This window comes from Etheostoma cragini, chromosome 9, assembly GCF_013103735.1.
Source record: "Etheostoma cragini isolate CJK2018 chromosome 9, CSU_Ecrag_1.0, whole genome shotgun sequence".
NCBI classification, from domain to species: domain Eukaryota; kingdom Metazoa; phylum Chordata; class Actinopteri; order Perciformes; family Percidae; genus Etheostoma; species Etheostoma cragini.
In genome coordinates this window covers 27,507,712-27,527,714 of record NC_048415.1, presented here as the reverse complement: position 1 = coordinate 27,527,714, position 20,003 = coordinate 27,507,712, and the positions used below count along the sequence as shown (strand labels likewise).

Here is a 20,003-nt window from a genome sequence, read left to right as displayed (position 1 = left end):
CTCTGTCTCTCTCTCTCTCTCTCTCCCTCTCTCTCTCTCTCTCTCTCTCTCACACACACATACACACAAAGGAGAAGCTGTGGACACTCGCCATTGGACCACATGTAAACTGATACACACAAACCCTTTTCATGTTCTGTGGCAAGTTGTAGACTAAGAACTGACACCAGTACACTCTATGGGAAAAGTTCTTCATCACAGTGTATTCAATGTTATAATTATACTTTCAAACTGGTTTGAAAAGATTATGTTTTGCACATCCATCATGTAGTTGCTGTTGCAGGACAAAAAAGTAAATGTTCAAAGAAGGTAAAGTCTGCACAACAGCTCAATGCACCGGAAAACTACTTTAATAGTGCAAATAAGGCACACAGCGTTTCGGGCCACACTTTGGCCCTCCTCAGGTGTATTTTATTGCAATGACCCATCATGGGTCCCTTTGTGTGGACTTAACCTTCTATGAACATGTAGGATGAAATAAGCAACCGTTCGTGGCATGTTCGACTAACAGAATTGCAAAGTGAAAAGGGGATGATTTGTTTCCAGACATAAACTGCATGTCAGTGAATCAGTGTGAGTTGCCACAGCACACATGACCTTGAAGGCTGATTATGTGGAGCTGGAGGGATGATTTTCAATTGTTTACACACAACACACTAAAATTAGTCATAAATACATTGATCAATCATAAATAGTATTTATGATTGATTAATGTATCATGTTTCAACATTTTTAGGTTTTCATTTAGGCCCTACTGAGGGCCCATGCTCTCATTTAGAATTTATGTTTTGAGTGTTTCTCAAATGAAGGTATGTGAGATTTTTTTAAATGTTAATTAAAAAAATGTCGGTCATGCATTATTCCCGAAATAATTACGCTATAATAATGAATAGATTCAGTGATACATCCTAAACATCTGAAATTTAGCATTTAAGTGTTTTACGGTTGTTTAGTAAATCACACACGGATGGTGCAGAGCTGTAATGTACCCCTTATTTAGGTCTTTGTTAGCTACCAAAAATACCCAAACTGTTAATTTGTGAATAGAAAATGGTTTTTTTTATTCACTTTTATTGTAAGAAAATATATACATAGATCTTGTACAAGTGAATTAGTAAAAAATCATTAGAAAAGTACACTTTAACATTTTTAATGATGGTTTTAATTATCAATTCAGTGTTCAATTTTTTCAATAAAAGAATGTTAGAAATTGTTTGTTTTAAATTTAATACTTTTAATAGTTTGTAGTTTAGCAGAATAGCGAAAGCAGCAGAACTGAGTACATTTCAATATCTGATAATTTATTTAAGTAATATCCTTATCATGATATTCAACGTTATCGCATAACACATATTTCCTCATATTGTGCAGTCCTATTGGACACTGTTTGGTGTTGATTGGTTCTTGGTCTTGAATTTTCTTTAGCCTGGATGGACTCAGTGACGAGACTACTCGGACCTGGACCTGCTTTGGACCAACCTTGAGTAGTCTTGAATACAGCCCGGCACCAACGATACACCTTTGTGCTTCTTTTTTCAAAATGCCGCTGTCAGAAAGTAGCGTTTGATCAGTCAGATATGACGTTATAAGATCGAGGCAGCAGTCATCGTAAAGGTGAATACAGGAATAAGTCCCATGTGCCTGTCAAATAAAAACCTGTGCTGTCCTCAAACCCACTGCTAGTTTCTCAAACACATGTTCCTCCCATTGCCATGCCAAGATGGGGCCAACACAAGTTAGGGTTTTCCCTTGCTTTGTGGAAGACTTGGGTGTGCATATTTGGCGGGGGGTTTAGGCGCCGTTCCTCAAGAAAATTTGACATCATTGTTGCACCAAATGCTTGCTCGTGGGAAAACGTTGGGTCTTTGTAAATTATTAAGTGTGGTCTAGACCTACTCTGTAATAAATCCACCAGGTACGATAAAGTTAGCCACGGTGTTCCTCAAGGCTCAGTGCTTGGATTAATTATATTCTTCTTTTTTTTTTAAGAAGATGAAAAGCTAAATACCATCATTGCTGCTGAAGTTTGAATACTCAATCGCTAACCAGTTGCTACAATAGAAAAGGAAGTAGAACATGAGGTAGTGGACAGCTTGGATTTAGTTTGCATTGTTATTGTGTAATTTACATATTTAGCATTTTTGTGTAGGGATTTTGGTTTGGACCCAGAGCGCAACAGCCCAAACATGCAAACATGCAAACATGCCCCCGTATTATTCAGACATGATATCTTTTAATTTTTACATTTTTACAAGAGACCATTTTTTACTTTTTATATTTACAAGTTATGGGTTTTTGAGACATTTTATATGCATGACTGGTAGAGGTAATGTCCTACTAATTAATTACTATTTTATAGCAATGAAACATTTATAGTCGCACATCCTTTTTACATAAACTGAGCTATACATAACAAAGGGTAGCCTTTGCGAATCAGTCCACATGTGCTGAGCTAGCAGAATACTGCTTCTTATTAAAATGGAAACAGAATAGATGGAATTGAAAGGTGAATGTAGCTAGCCAGCCAGCTGTGACTCTACTGGGGAAATCAACAATCCAACTTGGGATTTGTTGGAACCTTAGGGAAGTATTTCAGTCACTGATAGCCGACTGAGCAACACAAATTTAAATGAAAAGGAGGAGTCAGCAGGTTGATGCTGCAGTAACGGAGAGAAGCTAGAAAAGGCAGGGAATGTGTTTATTGATTTGATGGTCAAAATGGAAATTATAATTCATATTAGTAATAAAATCTATGAGACATAGAGAGAAAAGGTTATCAGAAAAGTGGATGGACTGAGGAAATAAAGAAAGTGGGTTGGAACTCTGAGTCTGGAGCATGTTGTGATAGATGCCAGCACAGCCCTTTAATGCTTAATCCTGCCCTCATTCCCCACCTCTCACACACACACACACACACACAAACACACACACACACACATGCATATTAACATCCACGTTAAACAAACACTCACACTGCCACTATTCAGCACGGGCCCTGGGGATCAGTGTTTGGAAGTATTTGGAAACGGAGGGTGGCCAATGCTGCAATCGATGTCACACTTCCTTCCTCTCGCCCAGTTCACTCCTTGTTTCTCATCCCACGCCGCTCTCCCCCATCCCCCTTTGTGTTGTCTGACAAACAGGCAGAATGTGAGGGCCCATTCACTGAGAAACAACTGAGTGTGAATGTGAACTGATGAGGTATATATATTGGGAAAACCAAACAAGCCACGTAGCAGCCCATAAGATAACATCTAGAATGGAAAGTGTGTTTTTTTTTTTTTGTATGCATGTTTCTTATGAGGTACTGTTGTTAAAATGATAACTGCTCAAACTACTACACAAAACAAGACTGGTGAACCTATAAACTTGAGAGCAAGATGAGCTTCATTATATTTCAGATTTGGCCAGGGTTGACATGCTATAATAAGGGAAGCTCCCCACTGTGGGCTAAATAAAGTATTAGCTAATCTAATCTAATCTAATCTAACAAATAATAGTACATTGTAGGATGGAAAAAGTCCAGCTTGAGAGTTCAATGCCTGCCTTCTTTCACACTACTATTTGCTACACATGGCCACACCATTGCACGGACGGCAACTGTGGTCCTTTTGGTGACTTGTAGATAATGTATATTAGAACAGCTACTCTAAAGAGACAAGAGAGAACACTTCAGGTCTTCTCCCGTGCCGCAAGTATTATAAAACCTGATTCACCACACCAGCAACTCTGTAATTTTTAAGCAAACAGGATGAATTTCTACTACTACCAAGGCCCTGTAGTCTGAATTTGTAACAGCTCTTAATCAGTCTGCCACCTGACCCTACATTAAATCTTCTGTCCTCCTCTCTTCTCTTCTGCTTTCAGGACTTCTCCCTTCAGGTGGAACACTGGCACGAAGGAGCGAATGCTAATCAAGGTGACAGACAGAGAGCCCAGCTTCATGGCCCACCAGGGAAATGGTTATTCCCCTTGTGACCCCCCCACCCCTGGTCCTCCTGGAGGGGGCACCACCCCACGAACCCGCCGTCCATCTGGAGGTAACGTGCCTCCAGAACCAGACGGCTCCCCCGTCCTTTACGCCGACCGCCGTCAATCCCCGTTCCTGAAGCGGGCTGAGCTGGGCGGCACAGGCACACACCGCCGCTCCTCAGCCGACTCCCAGCCTCCCTCGCCCCGCTACGCCTATGAACCCCCGCTGTATGAGGAGCCGCCCTCGGAGTACCAGCCCCCTCCCATTTACGAGGAGCCTCCCACTGACATGCATCTCTCTGACTCCTCCTTCTACGGCACTGGCAAGTCACCTGCTCGCAAATCTTCGACCCCCCTCTATCACTCCCCAAAGCAGGGCCAGTCGCCGTACGGCCAGCTCGTTTTAACCAGGCAAAAGTGTCCAGAGAAGACCCAGAGTCTGGAGTACAGTCCTGTGGGGAAGGAGTACGTCAAGCAGCTGGTTTACGTGGAGCAGTCGTCTTCTAGCCCTCGCTTCAAGACCGCTGATCGCCTGCTGCGTTACGGCACTACAGGGGGCTATGGTGGCTCATATGGGGGGTCCTATACTCTGCAGCATAGCCAGTCTCTGATCAGGGATCCCCGCCTACTGCTGGACTACAGTGGGGAGGGCGGAGAGGGAGGCCAGAGGTTGCTTTACGAGGACTCTATATCCTGGACATCCAGTCAGACCCACTCCCTCTCCTCTTCCTCTACAGGCGGCCCTGGGGCTTTCTCGCCTGGGGGTAACCGCAAACGTAAGAGCCGCAAGCCGTCCCTCCCCCAGGAACTGGCGCGCTGCATGGGGCCAGAGGGGGAGCTCGCAGGCACGGCATCGGAGGCGATGCTGGCCCAGGCAAGGCTGGCGTGGGAGGCCCAGCAGGTGATGAAACAGAGGAGCAGTTGGGACTCGGGGCAGGGCGGGGTGACGGCCCAGGGCGGCGGCTCCAAAGACGGCTACGAGAGTGACGGGGCGCTGCCTCTGCCGTTACCGGGACCGGTGGTGAGGGCGTTCAGTGAGGATGAGGCGCTGGCGCAGAGTGACGGCCACCACTGGAAACGCAGCACCTTCGATCGGCTGGGTTTCCCCCAGGCCCTACTGGAGAAAAGCCTCTCTGTCCAGACCAGCCTGGCCTCCCCTGAGCCTTACCTCCACCCCTCACAGGTACTGCTGCATGCTGGAAGTCTCTGTCAACATCTAGGAGTACAGGATAATTCCAGTTAATTACAACGTGGGTCTTATGTACATAGTTAGGTTAATGTTGTCAGTCTGATCTTCTGACCCGTTGTGTTTCTGTTCCTGTAGGTATGTCCCCATGTTCCCAGATGTCAGCAATTTCTTTTGTTGAGTAAAATGTTTTACAACAGATAGAAATGATGGAAAAAACTACCAAAAGAAGATCCAAGTTTTGATAAACCAGTTATCATTTTAGGATATGGATACCTACCAGTTTATTTTGAAGTCATTTCAGATCTCTGGCTCCTTAGTTTCTGACTGTAATTCATAAAAATTCACAAATAATTATAGAAGATGAAGTATGTGAAAAGTTTAAGCTAAGATGCAAAGTGCATCGATTAACATACAGTGGAGCCGATCTAAATTCAAAAACACTGTGATGTTATTTAACAACATGTACGGCGCCACGTGCAGAGCTATTGTGGTTACAATAATAAATGAACTATAAATAAGATCAGTTCATCAACTAGATAGCCACAGAGCTGACGCCTTACCTGTAACTACAGCACACCCACACACACACACACACACACACACACACACACACACACACAGCATCAGTGAACGGCCCAGTCAGGTCTGGTATTGTCCTGATAGAAAGTCATGGATGTTTCATATAATGAGCCTTAGATTGGCTTATGTAACAGTCGCACTGCTGCCTGATCTAGTAAGACACTACCACTACACCAACAATAGCACCATGCTCAGGAAACACACACACACACACACACATTATGTATATACAACACACACACACCTAGAATTGTACCAAAAAAAAGTCCAAATGTGTTTCTTGCACCTGCTTTAGCTGTGTTATGATGACATGCCATAATTCAGCTCACACCATTGAAGAAAGAAATCCTTGATTAGCAAAAGCTGCTTTTTCTCTGGAGAATGTAGTTCTTGTATGTAGAACATTCCCAGACAGTGTAGACACATCATGACATAATATATACAGTACTGGAAATGTCTCACATTCCTTTTAAATCACATGAGCTTCATCAGCAAATGGAATGGCCCAGTTGTCATTTGTCAGTGCTCAGTGAAAAATTGAATTCCATATTCTACATTTCAATGGCAATTGGGCTATATGATACAGTGTGACCTTAAGGTTTTATTCAACTGTCGGTTTGTGTTGACCAGCTTCTAGTCAATTATAATTCCAATTTTATTGTAGGTTTCTGCTGAATTCGTGACAAATATATTGTATTTCACGATAAAAGCCTTCCTCTGGTTTGAAGGTGGCAAGCTTTTAATGGGACGTGGTAAATGCTGCAGCTGTGCCCCCAAATGCTGTAATGGAATGCTGTTATTTTTTTGTACTGGAACCTTTTTATATTCCAATTCAAGCAGTAAACAGTGGATTGTCATAGCACGGACAGAGCTTGTTTGCAATTTACAAACAACATACAAACGGCACGATTCTGCGTTTTGCTGAAGGCGCCCCGATCGGACAGAGCAAAGCCTTTTGTGTGTTTTTGTTATTCTGCTACACAACCATAGAATCAGCCGAATTGTTAGTTTGCTGTGAAGCTGAATGACGTTGGGCGCCTTTCCGCCTCCAGATGAAAAAACTCTGCACAAAATTGCACAAAAAATAACGCATGGCGCATAAAGTGGAAAAACGTGAGGTGGTCATCAATGCCAAAGCAGCAAGCCACATGCTTCACTCTCATTGAAAACAGCTACAAAACGTTGCCCCAGCTTACTGATAGGTGCTCTGTCTAATCAGGGCCTAACTCTGATGATCTTTTCCAGTCTGAGAGAACTGGGAGTTCACCTAAAACACAACCATCCTGCATTTCTATAGAAACAGATAGATGTGTGAGTTGTTTAAGTGTGATGTAAAAGGACGGGCATTAAATGAACACATAAGCACTGGTTGGTATGACATTTGTCTTTATCTGAGTCCTCAGAGGCCCCAAGGACATCAGAGGGCTGGGAGGCACTTAGCCAAGAGGAACATAGGCTGTTGCTCCTCTCTGTGTCTGTCTACTCGCACCGTTTTGTCTCGCGCTTTCTCTTTCTTTTTAAATTCAGCAATGCAACGCTTCAGTTTAAAGCTGAGAGCGTGAAGAGATGAATGTGCTGAGCAGAATCCACCTTTGAAAGAAGAGCAGTGGACAAAGTAGATGGAGAAGAGGAGAAAGAGAATGAAGGATAAAAGGGATAGAATGGACAGACAGGAGAAGGACTGAGGATACCAGAATAGTTGCCATGTAAATTTGCATCCACCAACAGGACGAGCAAGGTTGTGGTGGGCAAAAAGGGAATGCAGCACCAGAATATAAAGAGAGCAGCATTCTGTGTTAAACATTTTAATTCAATTGTAAATAAATGTATTCACTTTCTTTTTGAGAGTGAAATGTTCAGAGTGAAATCACACCATCAGTCAGAACTTGGTTAGACTAGCTTAGCATAAAGACTGGAAGCACTAAGGAACATGTTACATTGACCATTATCACAGCGGTCTACGTCCCACCACAGGCGAGCAAAGAGGCTGCCATATTGGATCTTTTGCAAAGACCTGCAAAGAACTGCTCACAGAATGGTAATAGTGATGCTGCGCCCAAGACAATCAGGCTTACCTTAAGAAGGTTATGCCTGATTTTAGTGATAATTACTGTGCCACCAGGGAATAAATACTCTGGATCCCTCCTATAAGCCATTCAAAAACAGCTACAGAGCATAATGGCTACCCATGCTCGGGAAGAGCGACCATGAGGCCACCTTGCTGAGGTCCAGGTGTTAACAAACTAAGGAAAGGAAATGGAGCGGCCAATTAGAGGCCGCCCTACAGTCTGCACTACATGATTCATAATTAGGCTTTGGCTGGTGTAAATTTAAAGCGCTAGACCAGACCGGTATTACATATTTTACCATTAGGTGTCGCATAGCCGCTCCTGAGTGAGACTGATGAGGGAGCTCATAGTGAGAGTGTAGTGACTCCAGGTCACATGCTGGCGCTAATGCACCTCTGAGCCAAGACTTTTTACCGGCAGTGTTTACACAATGCCTCGCCTTGTTACCAGTAGGCTGCCACTTGGAAAGTTTAGTGAGCTAAACTACCAGTTATTCTACATACTGTAGAATGAAGCTTTGCTACACTGAAGCTAGCCCCCACACAAATAGAGGCAATTATTTATACACATAGCCAAACACTGTGGTGGCGTCAGTGATCTTGGGCCGGGGAATTGTAGCTTATGTGGACAATGCCGCATTTCTTCAAATATAAGAGCTAACTTAACCTACTGAAATGCTATTTGATTCAGTAAATAGAGTCCATATCGTTGAAGTTCCACTTCCGAGATTGGTCTGTTGCCGCCGGAAATTCTGCCAGATTTCACCCATTTAGGCAGGATTTCACCCATTTAGGCCGCATATCTGTTTCCTTGGGCTTCCTTTGCGTTTTAAGCTCCGGTGGATTTCTGAGGACTAACGTTAACTGCTCCTCAGATCTCTGCAGAGTAATTCCAGACAACTAGCTAGACACTTTCTGTCCAATCTGAGTTTTCTGTTTCATCACTAAAACAACTTTTGGACGTACACAAGTTCCACCAAAACAAGTTCCTTCTCAAGGCTATTTTGCAGCAGCGCCGCGTCTTTTCCCGGGGCTTAGCACTGCACAAGACGATTGTTGACTGGTTTAAGGAAATGCCAATAAACCAGAGCACGTTGATATCCCATCCCAGAATGCCGCGGTGGAGGAAGGTCTGGCAATGCGAGACTAAGTAAAAAGAGTTTAATAGTATAGATATGTAGTTAAAACTAGTAATGCTACTCCTCAACGCGGCGGACAATACATGTTGGATTTAGCGCTGTGACGCCGTCGGCACAGGGTGGTAACGTCAGCTACTTTTTAATTTCATAATGATAAACGCCGGTTCAACAGGTTGGCATATATACAAACTCTCTTCCTTCATGTTTTCTTTGTTCCGTACAGTGTCTACCCTGCAGTCTCTGCAAGCATAAAAGGCTCTTATAGCCGTGATGTTCAAGGCCGTCTTTGAATAACTTCAATTTCAAACAATCAATTTGTTTTTGTTTTGATTCACAGCTGTTACTTTAGATTATTTCAAGCAAGACCCTGAAAAAATAAATGGTCTTTGTTGCACTGGAATAACCCTGCACATATTGACGTATTAACACGTCAGTATTAATCCCAACCCCCACCCCAGAGAAACCTTTACCTCTCCGGCTTCTCTAAATGTTCTGCAGCAGTGCCACAGTCATAGATGAATACTATGTTCTGTGTTTCATCTCTCCCTCTCCGTCTTCCCTGCTCTTTCCTCTGTTGCTTCACCTGCCAGTCGGAGGACCTCGGAGCCTGCGCCCAGTTTGAGGCCAGCCGAAATGCCAGGAATATGATGCCAAGCGCCAGCTGTGGAATTTTCCCAGAATTCACCCTGAGAAAACCCTCCTCAGAGACCGACATCGAGAACTGGGCATCCAAGCACTTCAACAAACACACACAGGTACTCAAAAGGACGTGTGTAGCCAGTCTTGTATAAAGTATTTGAAAGCAATACTTGAGCAAATTTACAAGTATCCTGCATTAAAAATGACTTTTGTTGAAGTTAAAGTCATCTTTCAGAATATTACTTGAGTAAAGTCTTAAAGTATCTGAAATTTACTGTACTTATGTATCAAAAGTAACTAATTAGAAGTAGAGGTAAAATAAAAAACAAAACCTATTGTGGGTTTTTTATGGTGAAGTATAATATCAGGTTTAAAACATTTTTAACCCTTGTGTTATCTTCCCATTAACATTGCAAATTCTTTTTTTCTGGCTCAGAATTGAAAGACACTTTTGTCAATGTTTTTGTCACTTTTTCTGATTGTCTTTGTCGATTTTTTTTTTCTGCGCTTCTGAGTTTTGCTCAGTTATGCTATACAATTGAACAAAACACCCAAATTCAATGAAAGTAGTGACCTGATCATTTATTTTACTTGTGAAGCACGTACGGAAATTTCTTTTGACTATTTGGTTGAAAGAAACCCAAATTTCTGATATGGAAACTTTTTGAAAATGTCTGACTTCAGGAAAGAGAAAAACACAACAGAATTAAAAAATGTTGTCCACTCCAACGTTAAAAAACATTTCTTGGAATGGAACAAGTAGTGGAAATAATTGTAGTGGAGGAAAAGTAAAAGTATTCAGAAATATAAATAAGGAAGAAAAACTACAGATATGTAAAAATTTGTAAGACAGTGATGAAGTATTTGTATTTGAACATATTATAGCACTGTGTGTATCTGACTTTGATGGGCTTTTGTTGGTATTTCTGTCTTAACTGTCTCCAAAATGTTATGTAATATCGTGAAATAGTTTATGAATATTTATTTTTGTGTAAAGTGTACTGCAGCGAATGTCATTTCAGCTTATTTGTGCCATACTATGTTAATCTGCTAAACCCTGTGTCAGATTCAAGTGTTACTGTTGATTCCTTTGTGGGTTAAACTGTAAGTGGAAACCTCCTGCGTAACATTGTTTCATTAATCCGCTGATCTCTAATCAGGTTTAGCTACTCAAGAAAAAAATACACGAGTTGAGCAAGAAGGCTCATTCTTGACCTGAGTTTGTTAAACACCTCTCACTTCAAGATCTGGTTGAAAGCTTCAGAAACATCAACAGTAATTTGGATCTTGTTTTGGATGTTTTTTTTGTCAAAAGCCATCTGCTGATGTGATCTTTTGATTGAGCTTGGTATTAAAACCTCAGCTGGTAGAGCGCATGCCCAGGTTAATTTTTCGGTGCAGATGCCCAGGGTTCGAAGCTGCCCAGGGTTCCCTGCATGTCTTTCTCTCTCTCTCTCTCTCTCTCTCTCTCTCTCTCTCTCTCTCTCTCTCTCTCTCTCTCTCTCTCTCTCTCTCTCTCTCTCTCTCCCAAACTTATTAAGAACATGACGTTTTGTTTCAAAATTGGTCTGTAAATTAAACAATGTGTAATTCAATGTAAGGTTTTGTTTTATGAGATATGATAAACCTTGGTTGTCATTGCACAGAGACCTATACAACGAAATTGTGAGTGCCACAAGGTGCATTAAAGATACTAAACAAGATAGACACTAAATGGCAAACAACAGGAATGATACCACGAGAGGTAGCGGATCCACGCAAATACAGGAGGTACCAGAACACAGCAGTCATAAAGTGGGACAAATTAAACCTGTCCTTTTAAAGCTTTAGTGAGTAAGTTGTTCTATATTAATGAATGTCCACGACGTTCAAGCCATTGCCAAATTAATTGATACAAAGCTAATTAAAACTATCAGCTCCACACAACTTTCTCTGTATTTCTCAGTATGACTATGTTCATTAAATTGGGCCGTTTGGAGAGCAGGGTTTCCGCGGGGTCTTAAAAAGTTCAAAAAGTCTTACATTTACAGAAGTATTGTGTTGTAGGTCTTACGTAATTTTAAACAGGTCTTTATTTTCCTCATCAGTGAAACACTAGCTCTAATGCTCTTTGAAATGTCCCTGCTTTTAGTTGTAGTTCTTCACATAAAATTTGCCTGATTAAGACTACAAATGAGACCAACATAAAACTTAAATTGCAGCCAATCTAGACACCAGTCCTATAATGCCAATGAGGAAATCTGGGAATTGTTTCAGGCAATGTTTCTGGACTCAGACATTGGACTTTGTTTTTTATGTGATATAGGTCTTAAATTTCATTCATAGTGCTTTTAAAAAGTCTTAAATTCGACTTGGGGAAACCTGTAGAAACCCTGCAGAGAAAGAGAGAGAGAGAGTGTAATACCGTGTAAAGTCATAATTGTAGCAGTGGGTAGAATGTACAGTGATTGTCTTACAATTATTCAAGATGGATTTCAATCAGTCTGTCAAATCTGCCCAAGAGCCACTAAGTGTAAATAGGGACCTTAATCTAGCTAAAGCTTTGCCTAACATTGTTTCTACTCAAGGGAGGGAGTGTTTGCTTTTGAGCGATGCACACTGAAGTCTGAGTTCCCTTTGCCAGACTTTAGATTTGAAGTGTTGTAACCCCCGTTGTCCAGGGACTGAAAGGATTTTCTCATTTAATAGCCTAACCCTGTTTTTTTTTCCCTCTTCCATCCCTTTCTGGTTTTTATCTCAGGGTCTGTTTAGAAGAAAGGTGTCCATTGCCAACATGCTGGCCTGGAGCAGTGAGCCCATCAAGAAGCCCATGATTGTGACCTCGGACCGGACCGTAAAGAGGGAGGCAGTGGACATCTTTAAGCTCATTCAGACCTTCATGGGAGACCGTCGCTCCAAGGCCGACTCCCTCGCTGTGGCTCTGGAGGTCTGTGGACATCCTGAACCAATCCTATGTCCTGGCTCAGGGTCTAAATTAGAGATGTTCCAATAGAAAAGCCTCTAATGCGACCTAAAATGCTGGTATCAGTTTTAGAGTAAGTAGTTCCGTAAGTACTGTTATCCCCAAAGAAAATCTACTTTAAGGTAGTTCATTTATGTTCTTTTTCCATTATGAATCACTGTCAAACAAGATAATAAAGGAATGTTCTATTGCGTTCATTGTTTGTGTTTTTACAAAAAGTTTAACCTGAGCCAGACCATATAACAAAGATAGAAATCATATCACATTCAAACAGGGATGGTAGTGCAAAGCTGTTAAAACATATATATATATTAAAAATATATGAAACACAGGTACCAGATCAGTACTCTGTATCAGGTACAGGAAGGTACAGTACAGGTATCGGAATCGCTATCGAGAAGCAAAAAATGGAATCGGACCATCTCTAGTCTAAACAGTTGAAAACAGAAGCTGTTTTCTGACACACACCCCTTCATTTCTCCCCTTGATGTCCCACTGTAGTGGTTTTCACTTTTCATTCAGACTTTATCTTATAGATAGTCCGATACCATTTAATGCTTCTCGATAGCTATTCCAATACCTGAACTTGCGTATCGGCTGATACCGAGTACAAATCTGATACCAGTGTATTATATATTTTATCATGTTTTAACAGCTGTATACTACTATCCCTGTATGGATGTAATACGATTGCTATCTTTAATGTACGGTCTCTGCCTTGGGTTAAACATTTTGTGAAACATGAACAAATGAACACTGTAGTTTCTTTTATTATCCAGTTCGAAAGTCCGTATGTACGGGAAAAAAAGAACATGACTAAATTACTTTAAAGTAGATTTTCTTGAGGGCTAAATTACATGTTATCAGATTGGTGGATAAACTCCAGCTGATACTGATACTAGCATTTTAGGCTTTTTTAACATCTCTAGTTTATTTATACTCTAGAAAACTTCATTGAGCGGCAACCCCCATTTACAGCGACATTGAGTCATATTCCAAAGAGAAAAACAGAACATACTAAACATAAGAGAAATAGAAAGATGACGTTCTGAATTGAAAAAATATAAATTGGGATAATAAGGATGCAAAAGAAAGTATGATTATGTAATGCAATTACTAGTTGACATTTGCAGGTTTTAAACCAGATTTCTAAATTGTCCAAGACCGAGCTTCTGGAACATGTTTTTCATTTTCATCCTTTTCAATGATGTCCTTGATCTGAACCGGGCAGGGTTACATTAGAACTCCATGCCTAGATGTTAGCAACACCTTCCTTAGGAAATAACCACATGTGTTGTTCACTGTCTGCAGATGACAAACTGAACCAGGACCACTTAACTCGTCTCTGCAGTAGGCCTGAAGTGTGCAGGAGGCTTCGCAAGCTGTGTCCTTGTTCACAGTGTGACTTTGAAGGGAAGCCTCATTAATAAAACTGTGTGTTGGATCGGCAAAACAACAGATTTAGCAAACTGCACTCATGCATAACCTTTTATAAATCCCAATCAAGATTAAAATGTGTGCTTGTATAGGAGCCTCCTATTCTTCACACATAAAAAAAACTGCATTGGGCCAGCAGCGAAAAGTTGAGACCGACTTAACTTTTGGAGAAATGCGTCATGTTACGGTGGCCAATCATATTTGTTGCATAAACTCCAGTACTTTCCGATACCGATGCCAACATTTTAGGCAGTATCGGAAGGTATCGATATTGGAACATCTCTAATAGAGAGACAGTCATGAGCAGAAGACCTCACGCGGCTCTCTGCCTGTCTCCATCAGGTGGTGGTGCGCGGGTGGAGTAACCAGGGTCTGCGCGACGAGCTCTACATCCAGCTGTGTCGCCAAACCACGGAGAACTTCCGCTACGACAGCCTGGAGCGAGGCTGGGAGCTGATGGCCATCTGTCTGGCCTTCTTCCCCCCCACGCCCCGTTTCCACACCTACCTGGAGGGCTACATCTGCCGACACATGGACCCTCTCAACGACACCAAGGGTGAGGGAGCAACACACACTCCGTAGGGGTGGGAATCACCAGAGGCCCCACGATGCGATATTATCACAATACTTTTGTCATGATACAATGTTATAGCCATTTGAAAAATATTGCAATATTCTGCAATAAATGCGATTTATTATCTTTTTTCAAAACTTCAAATGTTTCCCAATTTCAAAAGCTATAAGACAGATTCCATGGCATCTATTAGGTCTGACCTAAAAGCTAACTAGAAATTGGAAAATATGACTACATCTAAGTTTTCCAAGTGAGTCGCCCCACTGTAGCTGTAGTTTTAAAAACATCTTAAAAATACATTTAAAAAAAAAATTACAAGTGGCTTAGGCCTAATGGGGGGCAACTTAGGCCACCAGCAGGCTTACAATGCACTGGAGGAAACCCTTTGGAGAGGGATCGGACCTCAAACACAAGATGGCTTGATCACGGCCGCCTCCTGCCACATGTCAAAGTGTCCTAGAGCAAAACACTGAAAACCCAAGTGAACTGAACTCCCCAGGCTGGGTTAAATGCAGAGAATGCATTTCAAGATAATGTTTCAGTTATATGTCAAGTCATATGTTTTAAGAGAGACAAATAAGAGGTTTTTCTTCTTTTTCTGATGCGCAAAAGGTTGCAATGTGAGTCTTTGGCTATTAGACTCCATCTAATAGTTATTGTCTATTAGACGCTATGTTAAATCTATAAGGGGCAGAAAGGCCATGGGTAGACAGGAATATCCCCCCGAGAGAGTCTAGACACTGGTGGTAGTGAAGGAAAGCCAGAAGACTTGTATGGATGTTTATGATGGAAAGTGCTGGGAAATGATGAGAACTGGAGGGGAATGGAGTGGAGGGTTGCATAGATTTTTCTGAATTGACAACTGACCGCAGCTGAGAGGAGAACAGGGCCAAGTTCAGGTCCGGCGAAACACCCTGTTGAACACCCTGCCTTGTTATTTACAGACACGTCTCCGCTGATTGGCCCGTGACACAGCCAATAAATCGGACACACCAACCAAAGGAGAGAAAGTAAACATAACCCTACAGCTGTTGCACACCGTTTTCCTGAGGAAACATGTCTTTCAACAGGGAAACTGCAGCAAAACGGTGCACACTGTTTAGAGATTGAACGTGCCTCTGATTTTAAGTATGGATGCAACAATGTGATTTGCTTCTTGGAAATCATGGTGAAGTCTGATTGGTTTAGCTGAAAGAGTGAATGTGCAGAGTCAGCTGATAAGGTTCTGCAAGAGAGAGAGGAGGAGAATGAACAAAACCTAGAAGTCTTTCAGAATGAAGTCACGGTTATATGGCATATGTTGCTTTTTGACCACAGCTGGAGATTGTTCTTTCATTGCCGTTTTTGTGGCTTTTTTGACAAAAAATACATTACAATCCAAGACATTCATGGTAACAGCTAAAATACTGATTATCCTAGAAGCTCATCAATACAATTGCACAGATTCTGCATTTTGAAGATGCTGATAGGGGGAACGAATGCTAGATGTTTTTAAAATGGGAGGATATGGATCGGACCAGCACTGAAGACAGTCTTTGGGGGAACTCCAGGTTGAAATATCAGATAAGAGCAAACCTGATACAGATATACAATCCAACAAATATCTTCAGACAATTTACTTCCCTTATTTTCTTAAAAGAAAATCAATAACCTGCAAACCTAAAGCCCATCAGCATTGGAAGTCTTTCCGTAAATTTCACAGTGCACTTACATTTTACAATTGTTTACACATGTTTTCAGAACTACGTCTACTTTATTCAAAACTCTACACACAATTTCCAAAACTGCATAATCAAAATGCTAAATGCCTCCTATATCCTTCAAAATGAAACACCGCATTTAAAATGCCAAAAACACGTCTCAAAATGAAACCTTTGCATCTAAGTGTTGGAAAGGGAAAGGAAGTCACTTCTTGTTGGAGGTAGAGAACTGTGTTCAGTGTTTTTGAAAAAAAGTGTGTGAAAGGCTAAGAAATAGCTTATGGTTTTGGAGATTTGGTGTGTAGTTTTGCTCTTAGAGTAAGAGGTTTCAAAATTACGTGTGACAAGATTTTGTGTGTAAGTTGCAGTTGTAAAAACCAGGTTCTGGTGCTCTGCTTCCCCCTACAGGTGAACAGAAGGAATAACAGATAACTGGCCACCTCTCCCCCTGGTGGCTCAGTGCTAATGTTTCAGTGCTCCCTTCCTGCGTTTTATATACAAAATGAAAGTTACAAGCTTGGCTGAATGTTAAATAAACCTGGATTCAGTGGTCAAATAATCAATCAAACTTCATTTATGTAGCACTGTCTATACATGTAAATGTAGCACAAAGTTCATACAAAAGTCATACAATACCCCTCCCCACCCCCCTCCTCACTCACTCACTCACTCACTCACACACACACACACACATACATTACACAATATACTTCCCCCCCAAAATTGACAAAAATGAATGAATTTTTGAATGAAAAAGCAGGAACTGAGCTAAACCGAACTGAGCAAGCGCCACCAGAAGTGAGGAAACACCAGATGCATAACACGTAAAACCAAAAGAAACATAAATCTTATAAATAAAAGCTCTAGGAGTGGCTAATAAGTACATAATCCATAAACAATCCATAAAATACAGATATAGGTGGTATAAAAAACAAATTCTAAAACAAATTGCATATTGAGTCAGGAACACTCTCGTCATAGATTTAACCAATGGAAATACAGGTAAACTTGGCAATGAAGGCTCTGTTCTGATGATGCTCCCTGGATCAGCCAATCTGCATGTCCCCCCCCCCCCCCCCCCCCCCCCCCCCCCCCCCCCGTACACAGGAGTAGGCCCGATCCAAGATATTAAAACAATTTCAGTGATGGAAGCAATGAGGCAGCATTGGAGTAACAGGGAGACATTTAACTATGACCACCGTGTCTTGCATGAAGCAATGCAATGCTTAATTAAAAATAATTAATAGACCATACATATGTAGATAGGGAAGATGAATAAATAAGGCAGCTGTAAGACTTTTTGGGCTCATCCCGTGATGGCTCCATTTCCCGCTCCAGTGCTGGTCGGTGATACGGGTCCTGAAACAGTGACAGTTTTTCTTTCAATTCATTTCAATTTTATTCATAGTATCAATTCATAACAAGAGTTATCTCGAGACACTTTACAGATAGAGTAGGTCCTAACTTAGACCACCTAACTTACAAGAACCCCCCTGTTATAAGGTGTGTTCAACACATATGGGGGGGAGGTTGGACTAGTGGGGTAACAATGGCCTTGCGCTCTGTCTCTTTAAGAGGGTGTTTAGTAACCATGGTAACACAGCTTAAGGGGTTAAAATGGATGTGATGAACAGCTGCTGGGTGTTGATGTTTAGTGGGACTAGAGAAGCTCCTGGCCTTGTCTTTCTAACGAGTCCTACGTTGTCTAATAAAAGACAACGTAGGACAAGGCCTACGTTGTCTAATAAAAGCGGTAATCTGGTTCATGAAGGAACTCCACTCCTCGGCAGCTTCACCTCTGACCCACTGCTCATTAACAAATTCCAACTTTCCAGAACTGAATGAAATTGTTGCTGTTGAACCAGTATGCAGAAATGACAAAATTGGAACTGTTCTAAAGGGTGTAAATATGTCCTATGTTCTCTGTTCCCTCAGGAGTGGCCATTAGCAGCTATGCTAAATACTGCTACAGGAAACTGACAAAAGCTGCTCTGACTGGTGCCAAGAAGGTAAGCAGCGGGGGGGGGGGTCTGTCTTCATGTTGCTGTTTCTGCCGCGGTCAAACAGCAAAACCTGTTTTCCTTAGAGTACTCAGCCGTGGTTATTTTATATGCTATTGTTGTCCCTTATTCCCATGAAAAGAGCAAAGCCAACCTTGTGTTAGTCTACTTTGGGGTGGCAGTAGCTCAGTCCATAGGGAGTTGGGTTGGGAACCGGAGGGTCACTGGTTCAAATCCCCGTATGGACCCAAAAGGTTGGGAGCGTGGATTGGTGGCTGGAGAGATGCCAGTTCACCTCCCGGGCACTGCCAGGTGCCCTTGAGCAAGGCACCGTACCCCCCGACCGCTCAGGGCGCTGGTGCAGCTGGCAGCCCGCTCACTCTGACATCTCTGCATGTATAGGTCCTGAGCATGTGTGCATGTGCATGTATAGGTCCTGAGCATGTGTGCATGTGCATGTATAGGTCCTGAGCATGTGTGTGTATTTCAGGCCTGTGTGTGAGTACTAACAAAGGTGTGTACACAGAGTGTAGTGCAGTAATTTCCCCATTGGGGACTATTAAACAAATGATCTTATCTATCTTATCTTATCTTATCTTACTTTCTGACTTCTCTACCGGTCTGTGGCTTAAGCCCACTGCTTCAAAACAGCTCACATATATATATTTTCTTTTTTTCAAAGCTCTGTAATGTCCTCAAACAGTTGGTCACTGTACTTACTAATGCTCTTGTAACGTGGCTAAATGGGAGCAAATCCCCATAGCCTGCTTCCAAAACGGGATGGAAAGAAAAACCAGAAGGAGTGGAGGTTGTTATAGCAGCACATTGATTCCTGTGGTTATGGTAGACATGTGACGTGTGCGTGTGTGTGTGTGTGTGTGTGCGTGCGTGCACGTGTTGGCAGGCAGCAGCTTGGCTGAGAGCCTGTGTAGCATGTAGCGGCAGAATCTCAACAGGTCACTGATAGAGATGATTTGTCACATTATGACTCTGCAGTGTTTGATGGTGGTAACCTGCTAACCTCTCACAGCACATTAATGAGCTCTGTGTCCTGTGGCCGAACCAATGTTTTTCTCATTTGACACATTTGACTGTGCTCCCCTTCCACTACTTTCTGATCCACATCCTGCAAGTACTCAAGCTGTCCTTCCCCTGCCCTGCTGTATTTACATGAACTCCTGCGTGTGTGTGTGCATGTGCTGTGTGTGTGTTTCTCTCTTTTTAGGGCGTGCAGAAGCCCTGTCTGGAGGAGATTAAGCACGCCAGGAACGCCATCTTCAGTCCCTCCATGTTTGGCTCCTCCCTGGACGAGGTGATGGCGCTCCAGAAGGAGCGGTATCCAGACAACCAGCTGCCCTGGGTGCAGACCCGGCTCTCTGAAGAGGTTCTGGGTCTTAATGGAGACCAGACAGAAGGCATCTTCAGGTGATTGAGTGGAGAAGGGGGCAGAAGGGACTTTGAATGCAGCAGAACAGAGAGGGCTGCCGAGTATGATCACAACACGGATCTTTTATTGGAAATCAGATGTCAGTGTTCGAAGTTGGAAAGTAATGATATGATGGAAGAAGACTTTCTTCTGGTATCTCACTGGCGTATTTTGCTGTTGAAGCCTTAATAATAATTAAATATATAATAAATGGATATTTATAGTAGTACAGTACACGTGTACACATGTTACAGTACACAACATAGAATGACAAGACACATGCAGAATGTATAGTGTGTGTATACATATAAATATATA

General features: G+C 42.2%; 1 protein-coding gene across 1 annotated transcript in view; it reads left to right on the top strand.

The window, feature by feature from the left end:
* Positions 1–20,003, top strand: part of arhgap39 (Rho GTPase activating protein 39) — an 85,865-nt gene that overhangs the window by 61,696 nt on the left and 4,166 nt on the right. The window contains exons 3-8 of the mRNA XM_034881693.1: positions 3,868–5,155; positions 9,538–9,702; positions 12,327–12,512; positions 14,328–14,541; positions 18,195–18,268; positions 19,485–19,684. Of these exons, the coding sequence (XP_034737584.1) occupies positions 3,868–5,155; positions 9,538–9,702; positions 12,327–12,512; positions 14,328–14,541; positions 18,195–18,268; positions 19,485–19,684 (2,127 nt within the window). The remainder of the gene's footprint in view (positions 1–3,867; positions 5,156–9,537; positions 9,703–12,326; positions 12,513–14,327; positions 14,542–18,194; positions 18,269–19,484; positions 19,685–20,003) is intronic.